Source organism: Pseudophryne corroboree, chromosome 1 (assembly GCF_028390025.1).
Source record: "Pseudophryne corroboree isolate aPseCor3 chromosome 1, aPseCor3.hap2, whole genome shotgun sequence".
NCBI lineage: Eukaryota > Metazoa > Chordata > Amphibia > Anura > Myobatrachidae > Pseudophryne > Pseudophryne corroboree.
The window spans coordinates 301,743,273-301,763,793 of NC_086444.1; the positions used below are offsets into that span (position 1 = coordinate 301,743,273).

The 20,521-nt window shown below is 46.3% G+C and overlaps 1 protein-coding gene across 1 annotated transcript in view; it reads left to right on the forward strand.

Annotated features, from left to right (window-relative positions):
- GPN3 (GPN-loop GTPase 3) overlaps positions 1–13,327 on the forward strand; it is a 73,395-nt gene extending 60,068 nt beyond the window's left edge. Inside the window, exons 5-8 of the mRNA XM_063964408.1 lie at positions 111–226; positions 9,057–9,153; positions 11,621–11,749; positions 11,961–13,327. Of these exons, the coding sequence (XP_063820478.1) occupies positions 111–226; positions 9,057–9,153; positions 11,621–11,749; positions 11,961–12,026 (408 nt within the window). The 3' untranslated portion in view covers positions 12,027–13,327. The remainder of the gene's footprint in view (positions 1–110; positions 227–9,056; positions 9,154–11,620; positions 11,750–11,960) is intronic.
- Positions 13,328–20,521: the final 7,194 nt, after the last annotated feature.

The following is a 20,521-nucleotide window of genomic DNA, read 5'->3' on the forward strand; positions in this document are numbered from 1 at the left end:
TTTAAACTTGTAGTTATCCTTTGAATAATGTCCTTTGAAGTAATGGCCCACAAGCCTACGGCCTAAGCCGTCCTGATGCTCTTTAAATAATGTGTCTGTTTCTTCTTCAGTTTGTCTCTGGTGTCATGGCTGCCCTGAGTGCCATGGTTTCTTTAGAGATACCGCAGTGCAACATCATGACCAAGATGGATTTACTGAGCAAGAAAGCTAAAAAAGAAATTGAAAGGTGAGCTGCAAATTCGTATCATTTATTGGAGCATATACAGTTAGCTTCAGGATGTGTTGCACGATATCTCTTCCCAGGTAAAATGCCCAGCATTATTAAATTAGGGACCTGCGAGCAGAAACCAGTGTTTACTGCTGCCTTGGGGCTGCTCGCAGGTTGGTCACCTATAATTGAATATCTACGGGCACTTCACCACATGAAACACCCCACAGCTAATTCAGTCTGCCACATTGTGTTCTTTTTATTTTTTTCATTCAGCCGTTTTTATTTGATTTTGATGCAGTTAGACAAACTAAAACAAATGCTTTGTAACAAAAGAATGTGGCAATTGTATCCTGCATGCATAAACGAACAAGAAAATAATGAAAAGGGGGAAAAAAGTATAAATAAAAGTCCTTGGTGTGGTGTCTTTCTGTACATTACACAGTATAAAGCAATCAGTGGTATAAAATAGTGGACATACAACGGGAAAAGTATACCAAAATAAGACGGTGAACATACATATAAATAAATAAACAAACTGCTATGACGATACATGTGGTATTACAGATACCCTGCTAAACTAGGAGCAACGACATGCAATATATTTAACATTTATACTAAACCGAGCTAGACTGTAGATGAAGAAAGGCCCTGACTATATGGAGAAGAAAGCCATCTGTCCCAGATTTTATAAAACTTATCAGGAGTTTTTCTAGATATGTATATAAACTTTTCATGGGACACCACCTAATTCACCAGGGGGGTATCCATGCATTAACATTAGGGCCCAGAGGTGCCATCCAAGATCTTGCTATCAAAACTTTAGCGAGAGCACATAAATGAAGAACATAACGTCTAAAATTCACATCTATTATTTCCTCATCAATTACTGCGAGGACACAAACCGAAGAGGTAAGAATATTTGACGGGGATACCTGTAGAAATTATAATCCCAATCACGGCTTGCCAAAAGGCACTCGCCATGGGACAAAATCATAGCAAGTGCCAAAAGGTGCCATCTATCGAATCACATTTTGGGCATTTGAGTCTGTTCTCCCTCCCATCTTAAACAGTCGACTAGGGGCGAGATAGACACAGTGGAGGATAAATAAAAGTATTTGTTGAAAACGTGGAGAGGCGGTAGCAGTGCGAGAGGCACCCAAAGCACCCTCCCAAATATCTGTTGAGAGTGGACCTAGATCAGATTCCCATTTGGAACGAAGATCAGGAAGTGCAGCAGAGTGATGGTCTTTGAGCAGAGTTGAGTAAAGTACCGAAATGGCTCTAGACTGTCCTGTGGATGCCAAAAGTGATTTCACAGGAGTGGTTTGCACTCGTGCCGAAGCTGAAGGTAACGATAAAAGTATGATATAGGCAGATTAAAATCCGTGCACAACTGTTCAAAGGTTTTTAAAGTATCCGACAAGTATATCTGGCCAATGGAGTGTATACCCCAGCATCCCCATACCGTCCCCATTTGTAAAGTTCACAGAAGGCACAAGTATGCGTCAGAGGTGTATCAGGAACCCATCCCTCTCCCTGCAATAACCGATGAACCCGTCTCCAAATCATAATAGCCTGTTTGATAAGCGGCATACCAAGAACAGTACAATTATCGCTCAATAACAATTGTAGGGGAGTGAGACTAGTCCTCTCATGGGTCAACAGCTGGGTGTCAGCGTCTGGAGTCTTACCGGTACGCTGGGGCCGCGGGGCTGGCTTCCTTGGCGATGTGCGGGCAGTGGCGAAGGTGGGCTGCTGCACCGGATCCGTGGGCAGCAGTAGCGGCGGGTGAGGGGTCCGCTCGTGGCGGCGCAATGCCGCTACAGCGGGTCGCTCTTGCTGAGCCGTTGCTAGGAGACCAGGGGCAGTGAGCATTGTGGCTTTGCAAAAAGGTCTGCATTACTGGGCGCCGCCATGTTGGAGACCAAGTTTTAAGCATAGTTCCTGTTTCTTCCAGCCAATCCAGGGGAAGCTCTCCCTATAAAAGGGGGCTGGTTTAGGACAGGGATGCCAGTGCTTCAAGTTACAACCCTGTTGTAGGTGCTTTAGCCTGTGCTTCCAGGATTCCTGCTGTATTCTGGTTCCTCCTGATCCTGCTTGGTCGGTTCTCTGTTGCTGCTGCAGCCCTGCCGTTTCTAGCCTGTTACTGCCTGTGGAAGTGCTCCTGGAAAACCTGGTCCAGTAAGACTGTTTGGGCACAGTCGGCCCCGGGTCTTCTGCCTCGTCTTTCAAGCCACACTCCACAGATCTCCTTCACCAGCCACGCCTTTGTACCACCGACCACAGCCTGCAGATTATTATCTTCAGCCTCGTTTAACAAACCACAGTCCTTGTCTCCAGCCACGTCTTCCACCACCATCCACAGTTCATCTACAGTCTCGTCTTTCAAATTGCAGTCCACAGTTCTTCCCCCCCCCTGCCACGTCTTTAACCATCGTGCTCCAGCCTCGGTCCTCTACCTCAGCCCTGTACATAATAAATACTTTCCATTGACTCTCAAACCCCGCCTACGTTCTTCATTGCTCCGTGTCCCATGCGAAGGAACTATATCCAGCCCCCTCATCTGGTTCATTCACAGCCTGCTACCTCCTCGGGCAAATCTCAGCTGCCGGATCCTCAAACTTTGCTAGACGTGACACTGGGACATCAACGTATTTTCATTAACATCCTTAACCCACGGTATCAAATGAGACAATTGAGCCGCCATATAATGTATAACCTAAATTTCTCTATCGTCCTAGTGGATGCTGGGGTTCCTGAAAGGACCATGGGGAATAGCGGCTCCGCAGGAGACAGGGCACAAAAAGTAAAGCTTTTCCGATCAGGTGGTGTGCACTGGCTCCTCCCCCTATGACCCTCCTCCAGACTCCAGTTAGATTTTTGTGCCCGGCCGAGAAGGGTGCAATCTAGGTGGCTCTCCTAAAGAGCTGCTTAGAGAAAGTTTAGCTAGGTTTTTTATGTTACAGTGATTCCTGCTGGCAACAGGATCACTGCAGCGAGGGACTGAGGGGAGAAGGAGTCAACTCACCTGCGTGCAGGATGGATTGGCTTCTTGGCTACTGGACATCAAGCTCCAGAGGGACGATCACAGGTACAGCCTGGATGGTCACCGGAGCCGCGCCGCCGGCCCCCTTGCAGATGCTGAAGACAGAAGAGGTCCAGAATCGGCGGCTGAAGACTCCTGCAGTCTTCTAAAGGTAGCGCACAGCACTGCAGCTGTGCGCCATTTTCCTCTCAGCACACTTCACACGGCAGTCACTGAGGGTGCAGGGCGCTGGGAGGGGGGCGCCCTGGGAGGCAAAATGAGTACCTATAAAGGCTAAAAATACCTCACATATAGCCCTAGAGGCTATATGGAGATATTTAACCCCTGCCTGATTTCTCAAAATAGCGGGAGACGAGCCCGCCGGAAAAGGGGCGGGGCCTATCTCCTCAGCACACGGCGCCATTTCCTCTCACAGCTCCGCTGGTCAGGACGGCTCCCAGGTCTCTCCCCTGCACTGCACTACAGAAACAGGGTAAAACAGAGAGGGGGGGCAAATTTATGGCGATATTTTTATATAACAAAGCAGCTATAGGGGAGCACTTATTATAAGGCTATCCCTGATATATATATAGCGCTTTTGGTGTGTGCTGGCAAACTCTCCCTCTGTCTCCCCAAAGGGCTAGTGGGTCCTGTCTTCATTAGGAGCATTCCCTGTGTGTCTGCTGTGTGTCGGTACGTGTGTGTCGACATGTATGAGGACGATATTGGTGTGGAGGCGGAGCAATTGCCAAATATGGGGATGTCACCTCCTAGGGGGTCGACACCAGAATGGATGCCTTTATTTATGGAACTACGGGATAGTGTCAACACGCTAAAGCAGTCGTTTGACGACATGAGACGGCCGGACAATCAATTAGTGCCTGTCCAGGCGACTCAAACACCGTCAGGGGCTGTGAAACGCCCTTTGCCTCAGTCGGTCGACACAGACCCAGACACAGGCGATGACTCCAGTGGTGACGGCGACGAATCAACCGTATTTTCCAGAAGGGCCACACGTTATATGATTTTGGCAATGAAGGAGGCGTTACATTTAGCTGATACTACAGGTACCACTAAACAGGGTATTATGTGGGGTATGAAAAAACTACCTATAGTTTTTCCTGAATCAGAAGAACTAAATGACGTGTGTAATGAAGCGTGGGTTGCCCCTGATAAAAAGCTGATAATTTCAAAGAAATTATTGGCATTATACCCTTTCCCGCCAGAGGTTAGGGAGCGCTGGGAAACACCTCCTAGGGTGGACAAGGCGCTAACACGCTTATCTAAACAAGTGGCGTTACCCTCTCCTGAGACGGCCGCACTTAAAGATCCATCAGATAGGAGGATGGAAAATATCCAAAAAAGTATATACACACATGCAGGTGTTATACTACGACCAGCTGTAGCAACTGCCTGGATGGGCAGTGCGGGGGTAGTTTGGTCAGAATCCCTGATTGAAAATATTGATACCCTGGACAGGGACAATATTCTACTGTCGTTAGAACAAATAAAGGATGCATTTCTTTATATGCGTGATGCACAGAGGGATATATGCACACTGGCATCACGGGTAAGTGCTATGTCCATTTCGGCCAGAAGAGCTTTATGGACGCGACAGTGGACAGGCGATGCGGATTCAAAACGGCATATGGAAGTTTTGCCGTATAAGGGGGAGGAGTTATTTGGAGTCGGTCTATCAGCTTTGGTGGCCACGGCTACAGCCGGGAAATCCACCTTTCTACCTCAAGTCACTCCCCAACAGAAAAAGGCACCGACTTTTCAACCGCAGCCCTTTCGTTCCTTTAAAAATAAGAGAGCAAAGGGCTATTCATATTTGCCACGAGGCAAAGGTCGAGGGAAGAGACAGCAACACGCAGCTCCTTCCCAGGATCAGAAGCCCTCCCCGGCTTCTACAAAAGCCTCAGCATGACGCTGGGGCTTCTCAAGCGGACTCGGGGACGGTGGGCGGTCGTCTCAAAAATTACAGCGCGCAGTGGGCTCACTCGCAAGTAGATCCCTGGATCCTGCAGATAATATCTCAGGGATACAGGTTGGAATTAGAGACAGATCCACCTCGCCGTTTCCTGAGGTCTGCTTTACCAACGTCCCCCTCCGAAAGGGAGACGGTGTTGGAAGCCATTCACAAGCTGTACTCTCAGCAGGTGATAGTCAAGGTACCTCTTCTGCAACAAGGGAAGGGGTATTATTCCACTCTTTTTGTGGTACCGAAGCCGGATGGCTCGGTAAGGCCTATTCTAAATCTGAAGTCCTTGAACCTGTACATAAAGAAGTTCAAGTTCAAAATGGAGTCACTCAGAGCAGTGATAGCGAACCTGGAAGAGGGGAACTTTATGGTATCCTTGGACATCAAGGATGCGTATCTCCACGTTCCAATTTACCCCTCACACCAGGGGTACCTCAGGTTCGTTGTACAAAACTGTCACTATCAGTTTCAGACGCTGCCGTTCGGATTGTCCACGGCACCTCGGATCTTTACAAAGGTAATGGCCGAGATGATGATTCTTCTTCGAAGAAAAGGCGTATTAATTATCCCATACTTGGACGATCTCCTAATAAGGGCGAGGTCCAGAGAACAGCTAGAGATGGGATTAGCACTGTCTCAAGAAGTGCTAAAACAGCACGGGTGGATTCTGAATATTCCAAAATCCCAGTTAATGCCGACAACTCGTCTGCTGTTCCTAGGGATGATTCTGGACACGGTTCAGAAAAAGGTTTTTCTCCCGGAGGAAAAAGCCAAGGAGTTATCCGAGCTTGTCAGGAACCTCCTAAAACCAGGAAAGGTGTCTGTACATCAATGCACAAGAGTCCTGGGAAAAATGGTGGCTTCTTACGAAGCGATTCCATTCGGCAGATTCCACGCAAGAATTTTCCAAAGGGATCTGTTGGACAAATGGTCAGGGTCGCATCTTCAGATGCACCTACGGATAACCCTGTCTCCAAGGACAAGGGTGTCTCTTCTGTGGTGGTTGCAGAGTGCTCATCTATTGGAGGGCCGCAGATTCGGCATACAGGATTGGATCCTGGTGACCACGGACGCCAGCCTGAGAGGCTGGGGAGCAGTCACACAAGGAAGAAACTTCCAGGGAGTATGGACGAGCCTGGAAACGTCTCTTCACATAAACATTCTGGAACTAAGAGCAATATACAATGCTCTAAACCAGGCAGAACCTCTGCTTCAGGGAAAACCGGTATTGATCCAGTCGGACAACATCACGGCAGTCGCCCATGTGAACAGACAGGGCGGCACAAGAAGCAGGAGGGCAATGGCAGAAGCTGCAAGGATTCTTCGCTGGGCAGAGAATCATGTGATAGCACTGTCAGCAGTGTTCATCCCGGGAGTGGACAACTGGGAAGCAGACTTCCTCAGCAGACACGATCTTCACCCGGGAGAGTGGGGACTTCATCCAGAAGTCTTCCACATGCTGGTAACCCGTTGGGAAAGACCAATGGTGGACATGATGGCGTCTCGCCTCAACAAAAAACTGGACAGGTATTGCGCCAGGTCAAGAGATCCGCAGGCAATAGCTGTGGACGCGCTGGTAACGCCTTGGGTGTACCAGTCGGTGTATGTGTTTCCTCCTCTGCCTCTCATACCAAAAGTATTGAGAATTATACGGCAAAGAGGCGTAAGAACGATACTAGTGGTTCCGGATTGGCCAAGGAGGACTTGGTACCCGGAACTTCAAGAGATGATCACGGAAGATCCGTGGCCTCTACCTCTAAGGAGGGACTTGCTTCAGCAGGGTCCCTGTCTGTTTCAAGACTTACCGCGGCTGCGTTTGACGGCATGGCGGTTGAACGCCGGATCCTAAAGGAAAGAGGCATGCCGGAAGAAGTCATTCCTACTTTGATTAAAGCAAGGAAGGAAGTAACCGTGCAACATTATCACCGAATTTGGCGAAAATATGTTGCGTGGTGCGAAGATCGGAGTGCTCCGACGGAGGAATTTCAACTGGGTCGATTCCTACATTTCCTGCAATCAGGATTGTCAATGGGTCTCAAATTGGGATCTATTAAGGTTCAAATTTCGGCCCTGTCGATTTTCTTTCAAAAAGAATTGGCTTCAGTCCCTGAAGTCCAGACCTTTGTTAAGGGAGTGCTGCATATACAGCCTCCTGTGGTGCCTCCAGTGGCACCGTGGGATCTAAATGTGGTTTTGGACTTCCTAAAATCTCATTGGTTTGAACCACTAAAAAAGGTGGATTTGAAATATCTCACATGGAAAGTGACCATGCTTCTAGCCCTGGCTTCTGCCAGGAGAGTGTCAGAATTGGCAGCTTTATCTTACAAAAGCCCATATCTGATTTTCCATTCGGACAGGGCAGAACTGCGAACTCGTCCGCATTTTCTCCCTAAGGTGGTGTCAGCATTTCATCTGAACCAGCCTATTGTAGTGCCTGCGGCTACAAGTGACTTGGAGGACTCCAAGTTACTGGACGTTGTCAGAGCATTAAAAATATATATTGCAAGGACAGCTGGAGTCAGAAAATCTGACTCGTTGTTTATATTGTATGCACCCAACAAGATGGGTGCTCCTGCGTCTAAGCAGACGATTGCTCGTTGGATCTGTAGCACAATCCAACTTGCACATTCTGTGGCAGGCTTGCCACAGCCTAAATCTGTAAAGGCCCACTCCACAAGGAAGGTGGGCTCATCTTGGGCGGCTGCCCGAGGGGTCTCGGCATTACAACTTTGCCGAGCAGCTACGTGGTCAGGGGAGAACACGTTTGTAAAATTTTACAAATTTGATACTCTGGCTAAGGAGGACCTGGAGTTCTCTCATTCGGTGCTGCAGAGTCATCCGCACTCTCCCGCCCGTTTGGGAGCTTTGGTATAATCCCCATGGTCCTTTCAGGAACCCCAGCATCCACTAGGACGATAGAGAAAATAAGATTTTACTTACCGATAAATCTATTTCTCGGAGTCCGTAGTGGATGCTGGGCGCCCATCCCAAGTGCGGATTATCTGCATAAGTTGTACATAGTTATTGTTAACTAATTCGGGTTATTGTTAAAGGAAGCCATCTTTCAGAGGCTCCGCTGTTATCATACTGTTAACTGGGTTTAGATCACAAGTTGTACGGTGTGATTGGTGTGGCTGGTATGAGTCTTACCCGGGATTCAAAATCCTCCCTTATTGTGTACGCTCGTCCGGGCACAGTACCTAACTGGAGTCTGGAGGAGGGTCATAGGGGGAGGAGCCAGTGCACACCACCTGATCGGAAAAGCTTTACTTTTTGTGCCCTGTCTCCTGCGGAGCCGCTATTCCCCATGGTCCTTTCAGGAACCCCAGCATCCACTACGGACTCCGAGAAATAGATTTATCGGTAAGTAAAATCTTATTTTAGGAAGAGCAAGACCACCTGAGTCTTGGGACCTCGTTAAAGTATCCAATTTGATCCTAGTTCTGCGATGAGACCAAACCAGCGAGGACAAAAGACCATCAATTTTATCAAATATATGCCGAGGTAAATAAACAGGGGAATGTTGGAAAATATAAAGTAATTTAGGTAACGCAACCATTTTAATAAGATTAATCCTGCCTGTACCAGTAAATGGGAATTTCCCCAACACTGAGTCCACCCAGCGAAGTGGCAAAGTCCCGACTAGGTCAGCAGGACATAAACCCCTGAAAGGGAGGATACAGGATTTATCCCATTTAATGGACAATCCAGAATATCCCCCAAAAATATTAATTATATCTAGAACATAAACCATAGTATTCGGGTAGTTAGAGCCACATTGTGTTCTAACGTGTGCATGATAACCTTTAAAACATTTTTTCTTTTCATTCTGGTAGGTTTTTAGACCCGGATATGTATTCTATGATGGAGGACTCATCCAGCAGGCTAAGAAGTAAAAAGTTCAAGAAGTTGACCAAAGCCATTAGTGGATTGGTGAGTTGTTGAAGTATTGTTTTATTTATCCCGGTCTTCCCAAACATAGGCTAATCTTCCTTGCTAGACGTTCATCGTCTGCAGATCTGCTCTGTCAGTCCCTCCATTGGTTACCGGTATTCTACCGTATTAAATACAAAATACTTTTACTGACATACAAGGCTATTAACCAAACTGCACCAACATACGACCATTACATCTAAATCCCCAGCCATTCCTCAGAGTCCACAAGTACGATTGCTGATGGCAGCTTGTGACAAGTACACATCCATAGAACTCAATGTCAGTCTTCAGCTACTGCCCATATTTTCCGGTCTCAAACTTCCAGGTAACAAACTCCACAGTGGGAAAATTTGCTTGCTAGAGGTCCACTCTATGTGGGGTATTCAATTATCCGCAAATTCGCGGCAATTTTTCGCCCGAAAATTTTTCGCGGCAATCGGCCGAAAATTGCCGCGAAATTGCTCCGTTTTTCAATTTTTCGCCCGGAAATTTTTTGCGGCAATCGGCCGAAAATTGCCGCGAAAACGCTCCATTTTTCGACCTATTCAATTCTGAACGGGTTTCACGTGAAAATTCTTGCAGTGAAAAGTGCAGGTGAAAATGGGGAAATCAGCCTGTACCCCAAAAAATGCTAAACTAACATAGGAAAACAGAAGAGAAGTGTGTTAGAGATCACATTAGAGAGTTTTGGGGGACTTAAATTGTGTGAAATGGCGGTTATATGCATTTTTTTTTAATGCAAAAAAATTATAGAAAGCAAGTTTTTTTGAGCAAAATAAATGCTCTCATTAAATTTGGGGTACATGAAAATGGGTATAAGTATATATTTGGGTCATTTTAGGGTACTTTAAAAAAAAGTGGAAACAGACCGATACTCTGCCATCTGCAAGCCTAAAAAACACCTGTCCCACTCATAAAGCACCCCAATATACCTGTCCCATACCTTGAACCCCAATTTCCATCACTTTTTACTTTTTCACCCCAAAAATGACATGTCATTATTGGCCAATTAAAAATAATTAAAAACTTCAACGTGCCTAATTAGTCATAAAGGGGGGTGTCCCAGGAGTTCTGTACCATATCCAAACATTTTTACCTTAAAATAGTGACTTTTCCCAACTTTTCACCTGCTTCAGAGAAGGTGAAGTGAAATTAGTGAAAACATGATCACCGATAAATTTTCCAGGATAATTGAATAGGCTGTAATTGCATTTCACGTGAAAAGTCCGGTTTTTCACCCGAAAACCGGACTTTTCACGTGAAAAGTCCGTTATCACTGCTAATTGAATATGGCCCATGACTTCTACCCAAAGTTTGATTTTTCCAGCTGGCATAAGTGGGTAATCAATAGTATAACATCATCCATAGGAGATCTGTCTAATGGTGGGCATACATGCTACAATTGTCTGGCCTATCCGGCCAATTACTGTGGGTCACCCAGATAATTGCACCATGTATGCGTCCGACCGACCTGAAAAGATCAATAGGTTGGGCATGCCGGATAGTCCAGCATGTCCATCTGACGCAAAATCTTCCAAGTGTTGGGTTGGCTGCATCAGGCAGTGTGTGCCCTACCGCAGCTGACCGATTAACATTTCTCATGTTCCTTCACGTGTTCAATAACACGGCCAATACTCTGTTAGAGATCTCAGTGTATGTCTGTGATATTGGCAATGTTGGAGCCTGCCAGATAAAATGTCTGTCGGTCTGACAGATATGACGTATGATCCCTTAGTATCCACACAAACAAACTAGCAATCTGACTGCCAGGACCTAACAGAGCATAACCTCTTAGTCCCAGCAAACCATTTCCACAACGAGTTCCAGATGGCAAGATTACGCTAACCATCTGCTCAGCTTTTCCCATCATTAGGGTTATGGTGTGTACACATGGTGAGATATTTTCTTGCGATTTTGACTATATAGTCAAAATTGTAAGAAAAGTTAGTGCAGATCGCAAGGTGAAAGTCACCTTGCGATCCCGATTCGATGCCGATGCGCGGTCGGCATCGCAAGACTAGAAAGACTGTGCGGGCAAGTCAATTTTGACTATCTCATAGAAAAGATAGTCAAAATTGACACTTAGCCAAAATCGCACATAGTCAGTATCTCAAGCACAGTCATTATGTGCTTGCAATGCCGACCTAGCCCCTGTCGCATAGTGAGAATCGGGCATTAGACTGCAAGAAGGATTGGACAGTATGGTCAATGCTCACCTCCTGTCAACATGAGGCCACTACTGTATGTCAGTGTTGACCTGTCAAATGTCGACTTTTAGACCATGCGGACTGTGGGCATTGAGTGTCAAATTCGTTTACCACACACGAGAATAAGGCTGTCCAATATAGGAGAACAGTGTATAGCAATTAGTCTCTCTTGATGAAGACTAACATTTCCCATGTAGCTTATCCATAATTTCTATATCATAATTCCTCATTGTCTCATGTTTCTGTTTGGTGCTTAGATTGATGATTACAGCATAGTCCGCTTCTTGCCTTTTGACCGCTCCGATGAAGAATGTATAAACATTGTGCTCCAACATATAGATTTTTCCATCCAGTATGGGGAAGACCTGGAATTCAAAGAACCAAAGGTGACTTCATGGGATTTAAAAACCCAAACATAAACAATGTGGATAAAGTTAACATTACCCATTGATTTCCTACTTTTAATGTAATGCACATTTTATGTACAGCCATTCACATGTTATGTTGTGCACTTGCCGCTGACTGTGCTGTATACCACTGCAGATTTACACAAAGTTTACCAACATATTAAAAAGACTAAATAAATGTGTGTTACAGGAAAATGAAGAGGATATATCGCAGAATTTTGATGAATTCTTCCAGGACCGAGCAGACGAGCAGTGATGGTGATATCCTCTGTCAGATATTTGGAAGAATATTTTGTACAGAGAATTTAGGTTTCATGCTGACTAAAAATCTTTACTATGTCAGCATGAATATTTATTATATAATTTACCTTCATCCTGCACCCTCTGCATTGAGAGTGCTGTGCCATGTGGCTAACGGTGTATGAGGGGCCTGTATATAATGCTGGGGGTTGACAACAGAGTATTGTAGTAAATTTCAGCCTCCACAACGTATTTCCTGAATAAGCTGATATGTACAAAATATCAGCTGAAGAGAACTAGGTGTAAGGAGAGAACTGTTACGCTGGTTTAAATAATATTTCATAACATATACAAGTTCTGTGCCAGAAGCTGCTAATGGGCAAGTTAGGGCTACAGTTTTTTGCTAGTGTTATTTCATTTTTCATTTAAATTATTTGTCTTCTCTCATTGTCAGATGTGATGTGTTTTATATCTCTTGCACAAATACACTGTGACAGGCCACATATGGGAAGTGAGATACCAAACCAAGAATTTGAAAAGTGGACTATAACATATATATGATCAGCATTTCATACTTGTCAAATAAGTTCCCAGATCTGAAATAGGTTTATTGTGTAATCGATAGAGATACACATTCAGGAAAAATTTGAAATGTTTTTTTTTTTTGTTTACTTGCCTAATTTCAGTATCTTGTGTTTACAGTATGTTGTGTTTTTGTTTTTTCTTTTTCAATATTTATATTCAGTTAGCAGTGTGGCCACACTGATAATTGAGGCGCTCAGTGGAAAAGAGGCACATGCCACAAAATTACTGTTGCCCTTTTTCAGCTAGTTATGTATTTAATATATAATACCAAGGATTTTTATTTTGCTGCTTGTGAGAAATAGGCACATACCACTATGTTAGTATTTAGTGGAGTAGATGGCAGAAGCTACTTGATTGCAGCAAAAATTCAAAATCCCAAAATCCATGTAGATGTGGCATGTGCCTCTTTTTACTGAACCCCTCAGCTGTGTAAAGCAGTAAACAGGAGACGAGTGTAGGTAATACTCTTATATAATATCCTTGGTCCCTCTATGTATGATCATATTTGCCTACTCTACTGGAATGTCCAAAAGGAACCTGAGTTTCTAGGTGTTCTCTCAGGAAAGCAGGCATCCTTCATTGATTCGCCCACTTCTCTAATGACGTGGGAGGAGCTATGCCTTAATGAGATGATTTGAAGCAATTTTGTAGTCCTCATCCAATGATCCTATGTTGCAGAAACTGTGGCTCAAATGCATTTAATATTGTAATAAAATTATTTTTTGTACTACATACATGCAGATTTATTTTTGTCTCATATTTTGCCAACTTTGTAGCTGCAGTTGTGATATCTGTAGCTTGTAATTTTTATTCAGTAAAAAAAAAAAAAATAGCATAGTTTTCTGCAGAATTCTAGCTGCCAACAGCATTTACCATTAAACTATGTCCTGAATGGTTCCCGAGACCAAAAAAAAGGATTTTAATTACCTACCGGTAAATCCGTTTCTCATAGTCCGTAGAGGATACTGGGGTTCCATTTGGTACCATGGGGTATAGACTGGTCCACTAGGAGCCATGGACACTTTAAGAATTTGATAGTGTGGGCTGGCTCCTCCCTCTATGTCCCTCCTACCACACTCAGTCTAGGAAACTGTGCCCGAGGAGACGGACATACTTTGAGAGAAGGATAGATGAGGATCGTGGTGAGATTCCGAACCAGCACACACAAACCAGAGGAAATCTATGCCAACCCAACTTTAAACAGCAACAGCTGAACCAGCAATATAAGTAACAGTGCAGGAAAAACGAAGCACCGGGCGGGCGCCCAGTATCCTCCATGGACCACAAGAAAGGATTTACCGGTAGGTAATTAAAATCCTATTTTCTATTATGTCCTAGAGCAAACTGGGGTTCCATTTAGTACCATGGGGAAGTACCAAAGCTCCCAAACCGGGTGGGAGAGTGCTGAGGTTCCTGCAGAACTGATTGGCCTCGGAGGACCTTCAGTTTGGTCAAAGTATCGTACTTTTAAAACTTTGCAAACGTGTTCTAACCTGGCCAAGTAGCTGCTCGGCAGAGCTGTAAAGCAGAGACTCCCCGGGCAGCCGCCCAGGAAGAACCCACCGACCTAGTCGAGTGGGCCTGTACAGATTTTGGAACTGGCAAGCCTGCCATGGAATAAGCATGCTGTATAGTGAGCCTGATCCAGCGTGCAATTGACTGCTTTGAAGCAGGACACCCAATTTTATTGGGATCATAAAGAATGAATAGCGAGTCCGATTTTCTGTGACGAGCTGTCCTCTTTACATATACCTTCAAAGCCCTCTCAACAGCCAAAGACTTAAGTACCAGAGGTGTCCGTGACAACCGGAACCACAATAGGTTGGTTGATGTGAAATGCGGACACCACCTTAGGGCAACAGTGTGATGGTCTTCCACGTAAGATATTTTACGTCCACCTCCTGTAACTGTTCAAACCAGTCCGATTGGAGGAGCTGCAGCACCAAATTGAGATCCCAAGGTGCCGTGGACCTCAGGGAGAGAAGCCAATTGTTTTTGAAAGAAAATGGACAAGGCCGAAATCTGGACTTTTATGGAGCCCAGACGTAGGCCCACATCCACACCTGCCTGCAGAAAAAGCAGGAAACGTCCCAGATGAAATTCTACCGCAGAATAATCTCTGCTCTCACACCAATAGACTTATTTCTTCCAAATACGGTGGTAATGTTTAGACGTTACCCCCTTCCTGGGTTGGATCTTAGTTGGGATAACTTTGTTAGGGATCCCTCTTCTGGCTAGAATCAGCCGTTCACCTTCCATGCCGTCAAACGTAGCTGCGGTAAGTCCTGATAAACGAACGGGGCCTGTTGCAGAAGATCCTCGCAAAAGGTAGAGGAACATCTCCAGAAGGTCCGCCTACCAGGCCCTTCTTGGCCAGTCCGGAGCAATGAGTATTGCTTGAACCTTTTCCCTTTTTTTTTTATTCTTTTTAGAATTCTTGGGATCGGAGGAAGTGGAGGAAACACGTACACCATCTGATAGACCCATGGAGTCGTCAGAGCGTCTACCGCCACTGCCTGTGGGATCTCTCGACCTGGAACAATACCGCTTGAGCTTCTTGTTGAGACGAGAGGCCATCATGTCGATTTGTGGATATCCCCATCGACGTGTCAAGTACCTGAACACTTCTGGGTGAAGGCCTCACTCCCCCAGGTGCAGGTCGTGCCTGCTGAGGAAGTCTGCTTCCCAGTTGTCTACTCCCGGAATGAAGACCGCGGACAACGCCACAGCGTTTTTTTCCACCCAGAGGAGAATTCTTGACACCTCTGACATTGCTGCTTTGCTTTTCGTTCAGCCCTGTCTGTTTATGTACGTCACATTGTCCGACTGGACCTGAATGGCCCGATCTTGAAGATGAGGCCTGCAGAAGGGCGTTGTATATGGCCCTGAGTTCCAGAATGTTGATTGGAAGGATGACTTCCTGACTTGACCATCTTCCTTTAAACTGCAACCCCTGGGTGACTGCTCCCCAACCTCTGGGGCTTGCGTCTGTGGTTAACAGGATCCAATTCTGAATTCCGAACCTCTGACCCTCGACGGGGGTGGGAAGTCTAACCACCACAGAAGGGAGATCCTGGCTTTTGACGACAGACGAATCCTCTAGTGCATGTGAAGATGCGATCTGGACCTCCAATAGATCGAGCTGGAAAGGTCTTGCCTCTTGTGAAACTGGTAAGTTGTTTTGAAGAATCTGTGAGGTGGGAGCTCTTTGAACTCCAGTCTGTAGCCCTGGGAAATAAGATCTATGACCCAGGGATCCCGACACGAACTTGACCAGATGTGACTGAAGAATTTTAGTCTGGCTCCCACCTGACAGCCCTCCAGGCATCGCGGTCCACTGTCATGCTGAAGGCTTTCAGGAAGCAGAGCCTGAGCTCTGTTCCTGAGCACCTGCAGTTGCTGGTTTGCGTGGTTTACATCTTGTGCCTCTGGAGGCCGTAGAAGCACCTCTGGATTTGCCCTTAAACTTGGTCGTCCGAAAGGACTGTAAATTTAAAGCTGACTAAGATTTCCTGGCTGGGGGAGCTGCGGAAGGAAAACACGTAGACTTACCCGCAGTAGCTTTGGAGATCCATCTGTCTAGTTCGTCTCCAAACAAGGCCTCTCCTGTGATTGGTAGGCCTTCCACGCCTTTCCTGGAGTCCGCATCAGCAGTTCACTGGCGTAGCCACAAACCCCTGTGTGCTGACACTGCCATAGCGGTGGTGTGTGCATTAAGCAAGCTTATCTCTTTTATGGCTCCTGCCATAAAGTTCGCAGAGTCCTGTATATGCTGCAGGAGTAAAACAACATTCCTCCCCTAGACAAGGAATCTAACCCCTCAATTAGGTTACCTGACCATTTAGCAATGGCTTTTTTTATCCACGCACATGCAATAGTGGGTCTCTGGGCCACCACATCTGCTGTGTACAATGATTTGAGTAGTCTCAATTTTACGATCAGCCGTCTCTTTTAGGGAGGCTGCACCAGGGACAGGCAATACAATTTTACGTGACAGCCCAGAGACTGATGCGTCCGCTATCGGTGGATTTTCCCATACTCAGGAGGAAAAGGAAAAGATGATGGCAACCTGTTAGGGATTTGAATTTCCTATCAGGATTAACCCATGGTTCTTCAAACGGTATTCAATTCCTTTGACGCAGGAAAAGTTACTGAGGACTTCTTTTTTTTTTTTTTTCTTTTTACATTAAAATAAGATTCCTCACACTCCTTTGACACCTTATCAGGAATTTGCAGAACCTCTCTGATAGCTTCTATAAGAGCGTCTATTCCCTGTCAGAGTAGCATCCCCACCCTCCAAATCCACCTCGCCCTCCTCCATGTCTGACCCATCAGAGGCAGACTGCAGGATATGGGCCAGAGATCGTTTTTGCGGATCAGTGGGAGGGAATTGAGACGCTGGTTTGGGGACTAAGTCTCTATTCATAAACTCATCCACAGTCTGTCTTAAGTATCGCGTCTCTTTCCCATTGCGGGATAATTTCATAGAAATATTGGAGATCATTCCTTTAAAGGAATTAATCCACTCCGGTTCAGCTTCGCTATTCTGGGAAGGTGCACTGCCCTGAGTACCCAGTAGTGAGCTCCCTGATGAAGAGGAACACTCTGCTGTATAAGAAACACACTCTTTGCCTGACATAATATGTGACAGCACACACACCCACACACACACACAGGAAAAGGTTAAGCACAATTAACCCACAGAGAGCCCTTCAGGGAGACACAGTGTGAGTTGGAGCCAGCCCCCACTGCGCCCTTATCGCTAATGCCAAGCTTAACCAGGTCGCAGACCAAGTACCCTAATAATCGCTCCCCCCTGCTATGACCCCCTGATACAATGATACCTCCTGAGGCAAGCTGGAGTCTCCCGGATGAGCTGCGCGTCCCTGTCAGTCAGCGTCTGTATCCACTGCAGAGGGAAAATGGTGCTGGTGAGCTGCTGGATCCACTCATAGTGAAGACCCCGCCCCTTCAATGGCGCGCGGTCTTCCCGCTTTTTTATACTAGCTGAGGGTACTGTGTACTGAGATGCAGCTGTGTACTGTGTCTGGAGACGCATTCCGCCCCTGTTAGAAGCAGTGTGTCTCCGTACGCTTATGCTGCCATAATGGCCGGCGCCCCGCTAACCGGGACGCCAGCTTAGTATTCTCCCTACCCTTCATTCTTCTGGCTCTGCTAGTGGTGACCGTGTGCTGCGGGAATGTACGCGCGCCGTGGTGTGACATGTAAATAGTTCCCTCAGGAGCTCAGTGACCTCTGTCAGCGGGGAACGGGACCATCAACCCTAAACTTCCCCCCCAGTCCCAGAAAGCAGGCCGGCTGGTGCTATCCAGCCCTGCCTGAAAATAACAAACTTATAAAATAAATGCAGAAAACTCTTCAGGAGTTTCCATAAGCGTGACTGGCTCCTCCGGGCACATTTTCTACACTGAGTGAGGGAGGAGGGGCATAGAGTGAGGAGCCCATCCACACTATCAAATTCTTAAAGTGGCCATGGCTCCTAGTGCACCCGTCTATACCGCATGGTGATATATGGAACCCCAGTATCCTCTAGGACATAAGAGAAATTAAGTTGATATTGAAGTTATCAACATATAATAAGCAGACACAATAGAAGATGTCAGCTTCTGGGTGATCCTCATGCTTACACACCCTACACTACAGAATTGGAGGTGTCATTAACGTATGTATGTTACCAATGTTGTGGTTCTGTTGGTTCATTCCACAGCTGATCCTGTGTTCAGGCAACATGCAGAACAGATGAGAATTAGAGGACAGACACAGGTCTATAATCTACATCGCAGAGGTGGGGGCCTAGGTTGCCTAATGGGTAATCTGACCCTGGCAGAATTCATACACTTCAAAGTATATAGGGGCAGATGTATTAAGCCTGGAGAAGTGATAAGTGGAAGGTGATAACGCACCAGTCAATCATTACAGGTTTGAAAAATGACAGGAGCTGATTGGCTGATACATTATCACCTTCCACTTATCGCTTCTTTACCACTGTTTTATCACTTCTCCAGGCTTAATACATCTGCCTCTATTATTGATCTACTTTTATGTATACAATGCAAATGTAAACCTCTAAAAATGAAATTCCCCTTTAGTACACCTAGTTTATATTTAATGGTGCTGTTTTCTATATTTTGGTTCTATGCTGAAGGATCTAAGTGTGGGATTCTTGTTAAACATTTGTAGGGTGCCATAGTATTGTGCAGAAGTGAATAGTAGAGAAAATATGTCCCCTAACACAAGGAAACATAAGGAGTAGGAGTGGGGTGTGTAGGGTATGCCGGCGGCCAGATTACCGGCGCCGGAATCCCGACAGCTGGGCGAGCGCAAATGAGCCCCTTGCGGGTTCGCTGCGCTCGCCACGCTGCGGACACGGTGGTGCGCTACAAGCGCCACACTATCTATTCTCCCTCCAGGGGGGTCGTGGACCCCCAAGAGGGAGAAAAGGTATTTGTATGTCGGCTGTCAGGATTCTGGCGCCGGTATACTGTGTGCTGGGATCCCGACAGCCAGCAAACTGAAGACCACCCTTAGAAGTGACATGGTACATGGAAATGTGGTATAGTGGGTTACGATCACATTGGACATTATTACTTGAGAACATGAAATGAAGTCCCTGGGAAGCACGTTGAACAACTATACAATGAATGCAGGAGCAAATATAATAAATGAGCTGCAGAAATATAGATGCTGAAAACGAGTTTTATGGTAAGAACTTACCTTTGTTAAAACTCTTTCTGCGAGGTACACTGGGCTCCACAAGTCTGGACAATGGGGTGTAGAGTAGGATCTTGATCCGAGGAACAAACAGGCTCAAAGCTTTGACCTTCTTCCCAAGATGCATAGCGCCGCCTCCTGTATCACCCCGCCTCCCAGCACAGGAGCTCAGTTTAGCTAACCAGCCCAATGCAGTAGCAGGAAAAGAGACGACAACGGTTAGTAGCCACATACACCACACTCTCACGACAAGAGAAGTGTCAGCGGCTAATGCCATATCAATCCAAAGAAGCTAAGTGCATCAGGGTGGAGCCCAGTGTACCTCGCAGAAAGAGTTTTAACAAAGGTAAGTTCTTACCATAAAACTCGTTTTCTGCTGCGGGGTACACTGGGCTCCACAAGTCTGGACAATGGGGATGTACTAAAGCAGTTCCTTATGGGAGGGGACGCACTGTAGCGGGCACAAGAACCCGGCGTTCAAAGGAAGCATCCTGGGAAGCGGCAGTATCGAAGGCATAGAACCTTATGAACGTGTTCCCGGAGGACCACGTAGCCGCCTTGCACAATTGATCAAGGGTCGCACCACGTTGGGCCGCCCAAGAAGGTCCGACAGACCGAGTAGAATGGGCCGTAATGTGAACAGGACCTGACAGACCAGCCTTCACATAAGCATGCGCAATCACCATTCTCATCCACCTGGCCAGGGTCTGCTTGTGAGCAGGCCAGCCACGTTTGTGAAATCCAAACAAAACAAAGAGAGAATCAGACTTTCGAATAGAAGCAGTTCTCTACACATAGATACGGAGAGCCCGTACCACATCCAAAGACCGCTCTTTGGGAGACAAATCAGGAGAGACAAAAGCTGGAACCACAATCTCCTGATTACGGTGGAACGAAGAAACCACCTTAGGCAAATATCCGGGACGAGTCCTAAGAACCGCCCGGTCACCGTGAAAAATCAGATATGGGGAACTACAAGACAAGGCACCCAAATCCGACACTCTTCTAGCAGAGGCAATAACCAACAGAAACACCACCTTAAGGGAAAGCCACTTAAGGTCAGCTGAACCAAGAGGTTCAAATGGAGACTCTTGTAACGCCTCCAAAACCACCTACAAGTCCCAAGGAGCCACAGGCGGGACATAGGGAGGTTGGATACGCAACACACCCTGAGTGAAAGTATGAACATCAGGT